Consider the following 13,978-nt stretch of genomic DNA (forward strand, 5'->3'; position numbering starts at 1 on the left):
TACTGTGGGTCCCGGCTCCCGAGCTTTCTGCAGGCCTCAACACGCCGGGGTCGATATCTCGTCTTCCTGAGCCGCTAGGTGAACCGGGGTGAGCGGGTTGAGAACCGCTACTGCTCCGATCTCGGGAGCTGTTGAGGGATGACACTTATGAGTACTCAGGATAGACGTGGGGCAGGGACACTCGGTGGAGCAACTACACTACGCAGCCATTTTCGATCACGCACCAATGATGCATAAACTTGATAGTTTCATCTTTCCTGTAATATTTTGGGGACAGGTTGTAATGTTGCACAAGCTCAAGCAAGAACACCCATTAAAAGGGGGCTAGAATGCTTGAAGCACTGTTTCCCTTAATGCAAAGTTTGCTTCTTGGAAATTTCCAGCCAGTTCTGTTTGTCAAATATGTATGTGTCTATTGTTGGGTTTTGTTTTTTGGAGGGGTGCAGACGTTTAGTTGCAGATTTTTATGAGAATTAAAAGTGGCACTACTGTGGATACTGTTAAGTCTTGTGTGTGTGTTATCCTTATCATAGAGGGCATGAAATGCAGGTTTATAGAAAGGAAGGGACATACTACTTTGGAAAAAAAACAGCAAGATGTGGTTTAAAGGCAGGTGGTTAACTCTGCCCCTGAGAGCATGCAGTGTAGACCTATTTCCAAGCCCACGTTTACCAAGTGAGGATGCCCCAAACAGTAGTGAACCATGCTTGTCAAAAAGGTTTGAAAATCATAAAATTGAAAGTTGCCATATAAAGCTAAATATGATTGTTACCTTCTTGCCTCCACTTGCTTGATCTACCAGCTGCATCGGTTTCCACACTAGTAAAATGTGACCAGACTTTACTCACAAAACTCCACTCTTGTAGGCATGCCGAGCTCTAAATCAATGCCTATGAAATCCATTGTACATTCAGCAGCTAGGAATACATCTGGAAACAGAAAGGTTGACCACATATCACCTGTGAGAAAAGCCCTTCACTGCCTTTCTCTAGAATCAGGGATGCAATTAAAGTGACAATGCATCACACTGAAGGCTGGACTACAAAAGAGGCTATGTTAAACCCTCTCGTCATCAAGAATTTGAGGAGCTTCCACAGAGTCCCTCTCCGTTCCCACGATCTGGACTCACTACCAGTTGATCCGGAATCGCAAAGGCCTAAAAAATAACTTGTTTAAACTTTTGCTTATTCCTTTCCTACGTCTGTCTTCATTTAACCCCCGTTTTCCTCCCGCTAGCTCCACAATCTTAGCCCACCACTCTTTACATTGACTTGTCCTCGCGTCATACTTTACTTCAGCTCTGTCTATTCACGCAAACCTTTAGCCTCTTTCCCCTCAAGATCTCTCACTCCATTGGCTGACTTCATACTTATTATCTTGCTACCTCTATCTTTTTGTAAACCCCTCCCGCTCCACCCTTTTCTCCGTGTTACCACCCTCATGCCTTTTCATATCTTTCTGTCTTCACATTCTACTTTACTTCTCCCCTGCCTCTTCACATTAAGCTTTGACTCCCTTCTGGTGGTGGTCACTCACTTGAAGTTCTAATGTGTGCCTCCTCTCTACTTGAAGTCTCTTAATTTAATGTATCCCTTATTCCTAGTCTGTCTTTTGCCTCCATTTTTCCCCGACTGTCTTTTTGCCACCCCTTCCATTATCTCCTCTCCCCTGTTCATATCCTCCCTTTGTCTCGCCACACTGCTATACCAAATAATAACTGTATTTATTCGATCTATTGTGAGCAGGCCCTCTGCCCTGTCTTATTTTCCATTCATACTCCCCCCTCCCTCCCCCCCTGCAGTATGTAACCTGCTGTGTTCACTTTTGTTCATGTTTTCATTACTCTCTGCACATTGAGGAGACTGGTTTGAAATGTTGTCATTATCTTTTTCGACTTGCTGCATTCATTGGTTACTTGTTGTATTGTACAGAGCACTGGCACCTCCTCAGTTGAATTGCGCCCTCTAAACATGAGACATAAATAAATAAACCGGTGTGGGAAGCCAAGAGGTTATTTATGGAGGGGACATGTTTTTAAGTGTATGAAAAGTGCAGAAGGCGGGATTTGAAGAAATTCTGGACCTGTTGATAGAGCCCGTATCTTTGTGGAAGGCAACAGCTTCTCAGAGTTGAGCTGATGCCTGAATAGTTTATATGTAATGGAGCAGTTAATGGGAACCCTAATGTCCACCGTACAACATGTGGAGATTCAAGAAGGCTAGATGTCTGACCGCAAGGGGCAAAGGTTTAATATTGGGATGAGGACAGACAGAGCGTCTGACCTGAATAGGATCCCGGTAAAGGCATTAGGAGAAGACTTTGGTCTATATGTTTTGTTGCCTCTACCAGTCTTGCAGATTAGAATATAACATCCCAGAGAACAGGAAGGGTGGTATATTCATTCCATATTTGCAACAAAATGATCCTGGAAGGACCATGTGTCACTGAAGGATATTTACTCAGACCGGGTTCTGCACAAACAGCTCAAGGGTAGATAATAAAACCCCTTTACCCATGATGATGCCTCAGCAAGCATCAGTCAAGAGCAGCCGGCTTTATGCCTGCTTTATTGACTATAGAACAGCTTCAAGGGCGTTAGCAGATGGCTAGTGGAAACTCTCATTGGGGGATTGCACCGGACCCATTAGCAATCATAATCAGCCTATGCGCTGGGACGTGGTTAGAATTAAAGTGGATCTTTTCTTTTCTTTTTTTAAACAAGATTTCCACTAACGGGGTTCTCATACATAAGTGCTTTTAGCCTCCCCGTTATTTAATTTTGGATGAAGTCGATCTATGACCAGCATTAGGCTGAACCGTGAGTTTCCCCTCCAAGATTGGGCTGGTCCTCGTTGCAGCCCTGCGCCGTGCTGATCATACAATGCTGATGGACTGCACGCAGGTGGTTCTGTCATATTTAATAACCAATCTCAAAAACTATAAAGTCATCTGCGGATACTTGTGGTCGAAACTAATATAGTTGTTTCTGTACATGGGAAATCTAAAGGTGCCAGTTATTACATAAATGGTTATCGGGTTCCACGATCGAACATGTTCTGGTACCTAGGGGTTTGGTTTGAAGACCTGGAGAAACGCAAAAAAATATCTTACGGTTTTGAAGCATAAAACATACTTGGCACATGCATTAAGAAAGAAATCTCTATTTAAACTTTCCACGCCCCACTGTCACCTCAATTGTTGCTATAATTCAAACCACGTTTCTGCCAGCAGCACTTATAAAAGAAGGTAGGCACCTGAGGGTAAAGCCCGTGGGCTTTTAGACCTGGCGGACTGCCAGCGGATTCCCTCGCTGTTTAATCTTAAGTATCAGCCTCCCAGTCCCAGATCGACACCGATCTGGTTAAACGTGTGCTGGAAAGTGATGCACTAGGTCAGACATTTGGTTCATGGGTCAGGGTGACAGCGGTCATCAGTAAGAATCAGTTAAGGGCATTAAAAGCAAAGCATGCCTCATTGACGATACAATTATTTTCCAAGTGCACTGGAGAACTAGGATGCCTACGGAAAGCGAGAGGGGGCATGCCATATGAGCTTTAGGGAGGTGCTGAAAGGCAGTTAGGAAAGAGTTTTGAGGTTGATTTCTTTGAACTAAGCCTACAAATCTGTTATATCTTACTTCTTTTGTAGTATCCAGAGTCGCCTGTCGTAAATCCATTGGGTTGCGTCCTATGTAGCTCTTGCTAGCTGAGTCACTGTTGGCTGAAGTTGGAGCCAACGAAACACGTCAGGAATACTTGGCGCGTGCCAGGAGTTTGGTCATGTCAAGTCTTGTTTAAGTGGGGATCACCCTTAACTCATAGGACCAGTAATAATAACGTTTCTGGACTTTACTATTAATACTTTAAAAAAATTGCCCTCTGCTATGGCAGCGCTATCAGCAATTCTGCTGTGAATTTAATATGGCATGGGGAGGGGCTAGAAAGACTAAAATGAATTTTTTTGAGAGGCAGAATAGGAAACCAGCAGTTTGAGGTTGTTAAGGTGTACTCTGACTTCTGTTTTAATAAGTCCTTATGCTGTGACTCTGAAGAAAGCGTTGGCCACTGCTGTGACTAAAATGTCTTTACTTTTTATAAGAAAGGTCTGGGCCAGCCTGAGACTTTTTTCTCAAATGTTTTAAATTGTCTAAATAAGGCAGATTAATTTTATTTAGACATCGAGTTGTTATATTGTAATGATGTTAGTTATTCAAACATGTAATATTTAACAACAATTAAAATTACAGCATGCAAAATGTTTCTTTCCAAAAAAAACAGGACAGGCTGAAAGGGTCATTCATGAAATGGGGGACATGCATGAGATCCCCATCATGCATCACCATGTACTTCCAAACTCCCCCGCCCTGTACCCTATAGTGCACATTGGCCTTTGAACTGTGCATCGACCTTTGCCAGCCTGATTAACCCACATAGCGGTCACCTCATGGAAAAGACCCAGTGATTGTCTCATGCAGAAATCAACTGCGCCTCGGATGGAAAACAGCGTTTACATTGCATGTGCTACAACGCATGCGATTACAACGCGGTCGTTACAACGACCGCGTTGTTACAACGCAAGCCATTACATCGCAAGTCATTTCTACGACTTGCTGTAAGGGACGCCCTAAACTAAGGAATACTATCATTTATTATTCCAACACTTTCCCGACTGTTGTATACGCTGGAGTTGGAATAGTAAATTACACTATTCCTAAGTCCAGCGCGCCCCCTACAGCAAGTCGTAGAAACGACTTGTGATGTAATGGTTTGCGTTGTAACAACGCGGTCGTTGTAACGACAGCATTGTAATTGCATGCGTTGTAGCGCATGCGAAGTAACATCGCATATTCGCCTCGGACATCACCCTAGAACTGCTCAACATTTACACACATAGGTACATCTTTAATGCTTACATGGAGCTCATCAGTGTGCGCTCCTGGGGCCGTATTACACAATATCTTTGTTTGCGCCCGGCGTACCTTTCAAAAGGTGCGCCAGGCGTAAACAATGATAATGCACCCTATTATTGTGAATGTGCTGCCCCCAACTCACGCTGCCCTGGGGGCAGCGCATTCATGTGAAAACACAGAGCAGCTGATCTGTGTTTTCACAGTGCAGGCGGCACCCACCTGCACTTTCAAAGGGGATTAGAGATCCCCTTGCAGGTGGGTGCAGTCAGTGCCTTCGCCTGCAAGGGGATGTCTGTGGGGTCCATGGGACCCACTTTACCCCATGCAGAGGGTTGCTGTCAGGGGGGCACACTGACAGTGCGCCACCTTTTAAATGGCGCACTGTCAGTGCGCCTCCTGTGGGCTTCTTTGACTCTGCACACCTGTCTGTAATATGGCACGGGCGCAGAGTCAAAGGAATGCCTCATTTGCATAGGGCACGCCATTAAGTGTGCCAGCGCTATCGGTATTATAGAAGGGGATGCACAAGCGTCTGCGCCCCCTTCTATAATACCAAAGTGCCCCGGGCACGAAAAGCGGGCGTAAACGCCCGTTGCACCCCCGGGGCACTTTCTGTAATACGCCCCTGGTGAACAACACTACACTGCTGCACAACCATCCTGTACACTACCAATGCAATTTTTAATGTGCCTCATGCTGCACAGTGCTATGCATGAATGTTGATCTGCGTGACTGTATGCGGGTAAAACGTATTGTTTTGGCTGTGTATGTGGGTGCCTGCATGTCTGTTGGACTTTGTGAAAACAGGTCTGCCAGCCTGTGCATATGGGTTACTATATGTCGAAATATCGACAACAAGGCATTGTGCTACCAAAGGCCAGGGACCTTTATGAACTCTAAAGGCTTCATGAAGGCAATTCTACCACTCTTCACCACACCAGTGCCTGTGTACACAAGGAGTCAGAAAGGTAGCAGAAAAGAAGAGAAACATGGTCAAATTGAGCCGATCAGTAACAAGACTGAGTAAAAGAGAAGTGAAAATGCCCGCAGAGGCAGAAAAAAAGAAACGGGGAATCAAAAAGATCAAAATAAAGTGCAGGAACAGAAGCAAGAAACAATAGGAGAACTGAAAAGGAATGAAAAAAAGGAAACAATACGAAGAGGAGAAAACCTGCAAAAAAACAGGATGGCTGAGAGGTGGAAGCAGATGGAGAATTCAGATCCATTGACACAGAGTGAAACCAAACATAAGCCATTAGAAATTACAAAAAGAGAAACATTTGCAAAAAAATATATATCAAGCGAGAGCCGAAATAAAAAGAAACAAGAGCTTGAATAGAGGGTCAGAGAAGTAAAGAAAAGAAAAAAACACGTTTAGAGAAAATAGATGATTACCTTCAAAAGGAGGACTTAAAAAAAAATAATAATTGAAAAGTGTGCTCCTGAAATGCAAGTGTTGTACTCGCCTCCTAGACCTGAACACCAACACCCCCCTCATTACTGGGCCCTCCTTAGATCTTGCCAACGGATCACTTTGCTTTCAGTTTGCCAGTGCGCACTGCCTATTTTTCACAGCCTTGCACTGTCAAAAGTTTATGCTGATAAAAATAGTTTTAAATTATATACATGGAAACAGCAATGCAAACTCCGGGATTATTTTATAGGTCATAACCCCAAATTCCTACTTTCTCTTTTTGCTGAAAGTACCAATGGGACCAACCATTCTTATTTGACTCTCCATGATCTGGTGCTCCATCTCTATAGCTGATATTACGGTAAGGATATGTTTAGAGCAGGGGCGGCTGCTTATCGTTTAAAGTAGTGAGGCCTAATACTAATAGAGGATGTGGCCAAACGGCTAGAGCGGTCAACTTCCAAGCTGGGGAGCCGGGTTCGAGTCTCGGCAGGGACACTCCACATCCTGTGATTCTGGGAAAATCGCTTAATTTCCCTGTGCGTAACAAAAATGAATGTGTTAGTCTGTAACGGAAGTGGTGGTCATATAAAGCTCTCTGATACCTTCAGGTCGAGTTCGCCCTATATAAAACAAATAAAATTAGAATAAATACTTGCCCTGAATTCCAGCGAGAAAGTCCAACGACCTCTAGGGGTGTTCGGGGTGGTGAGGAGGTTCACCTCCTAACTAAACTTTAAAAAAATGAGGTCAAATAGTGTATCTTGAAACACAATTTTCAAAATAAATGTGCTCAAATACCAAAAGCTCTGAAAAAGGCACTCATTAAATACTTAAGTACTCTCATAGTGAGCTAAACCATTAAAGCATATTGCTCCCCAGGAGTTCATCCCATTTTTTCAAAGTGTGAAGTGGTTGCATCCCCCCAAAGCCAGGAATTTCTTCCATTGTGCTAGGGTCACCAAGTTTGTCATGGATATGGATGTCTTCCATATGTTTGCAACTGTAACTCATATGTCAAAAAGACATCTGTTATGTCAAGGCCAGCATTTTGTTGTGGTTGCCTGCTCCCACTGTATGCCATGGTTGTCCTCCCTAATGCCGTGTCCTAGCTCTAGTATGTGAGCACCAACATTTTTCCACAGGTGTCCCATATGCCAAGAATTACCTCTAGAGGGCCAGCGCCAGCATTTTGCCCTGCTCATCCTTTATGCCAAGAATTATATCCAGTATGTCAACACCAGCATTTTGCTACAGGTGTCCTATATGCCAAGAAATACCTGTTGTCTGCCAATGCCTGCATTTTGCTATCACTACTTCTTATGCCATGTATTACCTCCGATATGCTAGTGCCAATATATTGCCATGGGTACCCCTTATGGCAAGAATTACCGTCCTTATGCCTGCATCAGCATTTTCACGCCTGGATTATGGCAACGCAGTTTATATAGGGCTTCCCAAGAAACTTTTGGGGAAACTTCAGGTGGTGTTAAACGATGCAGCGAGATAGATTTTCAAAGTACCTAGAAGAACTCGCGCCACACCCTTGCTAGAACAACTACATTGGCTCCCTATTAAGCAGAGGGTTAGGTTCAAAGGCCTGTGCATTGCACATAAAGCCCAGTTTGGAGTAGCGCCTCGCTACATTAAAGACCGTTTGCAATCTTATGTGCCTGGTCGTTGTCTCAGTTCATCTGAGACACACCAGTTGGTCTGCCCGCGCTTTAATAGAGCCACGTTGGGAGTGCGTGCCTTCTCGGTTGTGATTCCCCAGCTCTGGAACAAGCTACCGTAGAGTCTACGTGGGGAAGCCAGGCTACTCCCTTTTAGAAAGAAACTTAAAACAATCCTGTTCTCTGAGTCATTCGGATAAGCTTCCTCCCCTCTCTGTGTGACCAGTAATTAATTAAGGAATTCCGGGGTTCTGGGTCAATAGCTGTTGGAGACCATTGGTGATTTGGCGCTTTACAAATATAAATTAACAATAACACTAACACTTAAGAATTATGTCCAGTATGCCAACACCAGCATTTTGCCACAAGTGACTGTTATGCAAAGCATCACATCTCTTGTGCCAATGTCCGCATTTTGCTCCAGGTACCTATGTTGGCCAAGAATTACCTCCAGAATGCCATGATCAGTGGCAAGCATAACAGCTCTCTTACACTCTCACATATGCTCAGTTACATTCACTCACTCTCTCACAATCCCTCACTCTTACTTCTTTATACTCTCACAATCCTCATACTAATTCTCACTTACCATCTCTTTCACTCACTCTTACTCTCATTCTTACATTCTCAATTCTCACTCTAATTCTCATTCTTACTAAATTTCACTTATTACCGCTTACTTATTCCCGCTCACAGTTACACTCTCTGTCAATCACTTTCATTCATTCACTCACTTTCACTCACCTCGCACACAAACACATGCACAGGTCTCTCACACTCCAATTCACTTTTGCTTATTCTCAGTCCCACTCATTAATTAATTCTCCCACTTACTCTCACTCTCTCATTGTAACTTACTTTCACTTAATCTCTCTCCCTCTGACTTGCTCATTTTCACTGAGTTACACTGTCACTTCTCTTAGTCTTAATCCCCCGTACTCACTCACTACACACAAGAGCACACACACAGAATTGTTAAGTTGTGTCTTTTTTAACTGGCCTTTAGCTGCAAACACTGGTCCACTTCACCTACCGGTGTTGGAAAGGCCACTGGGGCAGGAGCTCGGCTTCCTCCTGCCTTAAGCATTGATGCACGGAAATGGAAGTATGACCCTGCACAGTGATAAAAAAAGCTCCAACTTCCAGTTTCTTGTTTCTTTATCTCGCCCTCTCCCATCATGTTACTGGACAGGGTGGGGTCAGTGAGGCTCCTGACTCCGCCCCACCCTGAGATGAGATGGGAGAGGGTCAGGTGACCTAATGATGGAGGGTTTTCCCTAGGCACTGCAGAGCTGAAGCCCAATGTGTCCAGGGATACCTGTAGGAGTGATGATGTAGCGCCATTGAGGTCAGAACTGGGTTTTCTCTGATGGCTCCTACAGGCGCCTCATACGCTCCTGTTCCAGCCACCAGACACATTTAATGCATCAGGCTGCAACGAAGGGTCAGCATTTGTTATTACACCAGGAGTGAATTATAAATTATTATTCACTGCTGGTAGAGTAAAAAGAGGCAGACACAAGAAGGGTGGATCCCTGATGGCTTATAGAATTTCCATTCCTTCTTTGCTCTAAATGATTACATTACACCTTGTTTTATTGTTTGTTAACCTATTAATAGCCGTTTATGATGCAAACAATGTTTGAGATCGTTGAATCAATATTTATTTTGGACACATACTTAAAACAATGGACAATTTTCATGGTGGTACTGTATCTTTTTCATGCAGGACTCCGAGAAGCGCACTCCTCTCCATGCTGCCGCCTTCCTGGGAGATGCAGAGATCATCGAACTCCTTATCCTTTCAGGTAACTATGTGACTGGTTCAGAAGGTCATGCAGTGGTTAGTGCACATTTCATTCCTTTAATTAGGAGTACTTTTTGTAAGTTGAGCTTTGATAGATATTTGGTAAATTGTACAACCCCACAGAAAATTGAGCCAAAATAGGCAGGTATACGTTACCTTTTTCTTTTGTGTTCTCACTTTTGGAGAGGGATGTGGGAAGTGCTCCCAACTTCAAGGCATTTTGAAAATAAGCATTGGAAACCCCAGTAGATCTGGGTTTCATGTATTAACGCATACAGCTGGAAATTGCATTGCATTGATGGCTCTCTTTTCTTCGATTCAGTCCTTTTTTGATCTCTATTTAAAAAAAGGTTGAATAAAAAATGTGCTAACATTCGCACCAAGAATTTTCAATTCTATTAAGGACACGGAGGGGAGGATTATGCTTTCCCTTTCTTTACTGAAAATATACAGCAGCCAATCAAAACGGTATTAACATATAAAGAAAAACGAAATTTCTCCAAATGCCATGATACAATAACAATAACCATAGAGACTAGCCCTTTAAATGACGCTCTTCTTACAAGCACTTCCTCTTTCTTTGCCCAACAAGCATTGTCCATGAGTTAATTGTCCTTGTCCAAGAAATTCGAACTTGTCGAAAAACAGCAAACGTTAACAGCGCAGACTCAACTGCAGACTTCACAGGTGTTGACTTTATAATGCACCTTCCAAGACGACCAAAGCTATTCATTATTCGCCCTTCTGTTCTGCACCTAAAACAGAAACTGTATCCGTAATAACTGTGATCAGCAATCTCAGGGTGTGTAAAAACATGACAGTTATCCATAATAAATGTATTTTGGGCGGGATAATCCTCGCCTCCGTGTCCTTAATAGAACTGAAAATTCTTGGCGCGAATGCTAGCAAATTGTTTATTCTATTACAGGACCGGAGGCTTCGGATTATGCTAGTTTAATGCTGCTCTAGAACCACAGAAGCAACATCACCCACAGGTTTATAATAAAATTGTTTAAATGTAGAGCTCGACGACCAATCAGCAGCTTTCATTATAGCATGTATACTGGTACCTAACATAAAAGATTTTGAAGCCGTAGCACCTCTTACGGAGTGTGCTCCAAACAATCCAGTGTCAATGCCTGCCGATGTCATTATAAATCTGAGCCACCTGGCAATAGTAGCAGAGGTAACAGGCTTAAAAGGTTTTTGTAGAGCAATCAACAGTCTTGAACAACCGACAGGTCTGATAGATCGGGTACATTCTTCACAAACTTTGAGAAATTTCACTAAACACAATTTATCATTCAATGGAAAAGCATTGTACTCAATGGACCTCGAAAAATTACAAATGACACACCCTCAGGAGAAAATATTCTACCAAGACTCTAACATCAGAGACACGTCGGCATGCAGCTAAACAAAGAAGCATAGCTAATTTAGCAGACAGTTGTTTCCTAGAGAGTATATCATTACTTGGCCAATTATCCAATACATTTAGAACTTTAGACACATTCCATAAATAAGAATACTTAGCCTTAGGTAGGTTCACTATCTGGATTCCTTTTAACAATTTACACACCACCGGATGCATACCTACCGGTCTCCCATCTAATTGCGCATATCCAGCCGAGATGGCCGATTGGAAATTGTTAACCGATCTATATGACAAGCCATCTGCGGCTTTCTTGGATAGTAAGTTCACAATTTGTGAGAGGTCCGCCTCCACGGGTTCACGGTGCTTCTCCAAGCACCAACCCAACCATGCTCGTCATGCTGAACAATATTGTTTCCTTGTGGAGGGAACCCATGCCTGTTGGATGAAGCTTAAAGCCTATTTTGAAATTCCTGGCAACGACCATTGTTGCCTGAAAGCCTCCAGGCCATCAGGGACAGCTGCCCCAACAGAACTAGAGGGTGCAATTCTCCCTGAGGGCCCCGGAGCATCATCTGGGACCACGGAAGGCGAAGAGGGAAGTTGTATGTCGGTTCCAGCAGAACTGGAAACCAGTGCTGGGCCTTCCATACCGGGGTGATTAGAACAATCTCCGCTCTCTGCCAAACAATTTGGTTCGCTACTCTGGGAATAAAGACAAAAGGAGGAAATGCATAATAGAGTGTCTTCGACCAATCCTGCTTGAAAGCATCCATGGATTTCGCCAGAGGGTCCGGTCTCCAACTGAAGAACGCCTCCAGTTGACGATTTAGCCTGGAGGTAGAGAGGTCTATGTGGTACGGGCCCCAAATCTCTTGGGTCATTTGGAAGAGAGACGGATGGAGCTTCCAGTCACTGTAATCTTTCAAGTGATGGGAGTTCCAATTCGTTATCGTGTTGTCTGCCCCGAAAGGTATTCCGCTATCACAGTTATTTGGTGAGCCAGGCAGTAATGGCAAAAGTCTTTTGCGATCCCCGCCAACATCAGGGATCTTGCCTCCCCCATCCCCCAGTTGTTTATATAACCCCTGGGTTTGTCACCGCTATAAGCTATTGCGATTGCGCGTTTCTCCAGCAAGTCTCCTATTTCTTGATCTATAAAAATGACGCCTTGGTACTCCCCTCTACCCCGACCGTATCCTCCTCTGGGAGGGCCATGGTGGTATTGACAGCCTGGCGAGCGGCCCCTGCCTCACCCGGCCCGGGCCAAAAAGGCCAGCTTGAAAGATCTTCTTAATGTTTGCTTGGGCCTTGTCTAAGGAGGTGAAGGTTCCGACGTATTTGGAGACGTCCTTGACAAACCTATCGCCAAAAAGTAGTCCCTCCGACAGGGGGCCAGCCTCCGCAGAAGCCAGTTGGGTGAGGTTGTTGTCCATCCTCAAGAGCAGGGACTCCCTGCGCTCAGTTGAGATGGCACAGTTCGCGTTTCCCAGGAAACAAATTGTGAGCACCTGTGTCCTTGGCCACTAAGGCCATTTCCAAGATCTTCGCTAGAGGGCCAGTGACGTCCAGGAGCTTATCCTGGCAACCGTGCCACGCACGGTCAATGCCCTTCCTGGGGTCCTTTGAGAATTTTTTCAAAAAGGTTAACATGTTGGGGTCGATGTCAGGTGTGTCTGCCACCCTATCTGGGACGTCCGGGCGAGGGCATTCAGACCTCAACCTACTCCGCACCTCCATGTCAAAATATTTTCTCAGGTTCTGGTGTAAGTAATCTTCTACCTACGGGGGCGTAGCCCAGTCCAAAGATCTTGGGTGGACAATGTCCTAGGGCTTAAAGTCGGCGGCTCCAAGTGCGCCTTCTTCTTTTTGGGGGGATGCGGTATGCCCCGTAGAGTCTGTCAGTGTCCGTGTCAGTTGCAAAAACAACTATTCATGGACAGAATGCAGAACAATGTCATACATGCACCCCAGTACAGAGATCTGGGCTCAAATCCATCGTTTTTTGCTCACCATGCCATTCCAGTTTGAACCCAGCCATTTGCAAATCAGTCTTGACCCTGTGCCCAATGGGAACAGTCAAGCCCGAACTGCCAGGCTAGGTCCTCCCTGGACTGGAGACAAGCATCCTAGGACCGGTTTCGGGGTTTCACCCCTCATCAGCCAGGATAGCTTGACTCCAGTGGCATGGAGGGCACGGGACCCACGTCTGGGCATACCCGTCCCACTCAGGGTGACAAATGCAAAAACAACAATTGATGGACAGAATGCAGAACAATGTCATACATTCACCCCAGTACAGAGATCTGGGCCCAAATCCATTGTTTTTTTGCTCACCATGCCATTCCAGTTTGAACCCAGCCATATACAAATCAGTCTTGATCCTGTGCCCAATGGGAACAGTCCAGCCCGAACTGCCAGGCCAGGTCCTCCTTGGACTGGAGACAAGCATCCTAGGACCGGTTTTGGTGTTTCACCCCTCATCAGCCAGGATAGCTTGACTCCAGTGGCATGGAGAGCACGGGACCCACGTCTGGGCATACCCGTCCCACTCGGGGTGACAAATTCAAAAACAACAATTGATGGACAGAATGCAGAACAATATCATACATTCACCCCAGTCTGGGCCCAAATCCATCGTTTTTTTGCTTGGTGTCCTGAGCTCTCTTGGAAGATGGAGACGGATCTGGATTTACGGAATACTAATGGTCCCCAAAAGAGGATGGAAGTAACCTAGCTAGAGCCTGCGCGTGCGGCCAGTTTGAGGACTTGGTCTTAGCTGAAGCTTTTCCCCACGAGGTGT

The 13,978-nt window shown here is 44.8% G+C and overlaps 1 protein-coding gene across 6 annotated transcripts in view; it reads left to right on the forward strand.

The window, feature by feature from the left end:
* ANKRD44 (ankyrin repeat domain 44) overlaps nt 1–13,978 on the forward strand; it is a 744,373-nt gene that overhangs the window by 296,119 nt on the left and 434,276 nt on the right. For all 6 annotated transcript variants that reach the window (XM_085648750.1, XM_085648754.1, XM_085648751.1 and 3 more), the window contains exon 3: nt 9,726–9,804. In XM_085648750.1, the coding sequence (XP_085504876.1) occupies nt 9,726–9,804 (79 nt within the window). The remainder of the gene's footprint in view (nt 1–9,725; nt 9,805–13,978) is intronic.

The sequence above is a fragment of the Triturus cristatus genome, chromosome 3_2 (assembly GCF_964204655.1).
Source record: "Triturus cristatus chromosome 3_2, aTriCri1.1, whole genome shotgun sequence".
NCBI classification, from domain to species: domain Eukaryota; kingdom Metazoa; phylum Chordata; class Amphibia; order Caudata; family Salamandridae; genus Triturus; species Triturus cristatus.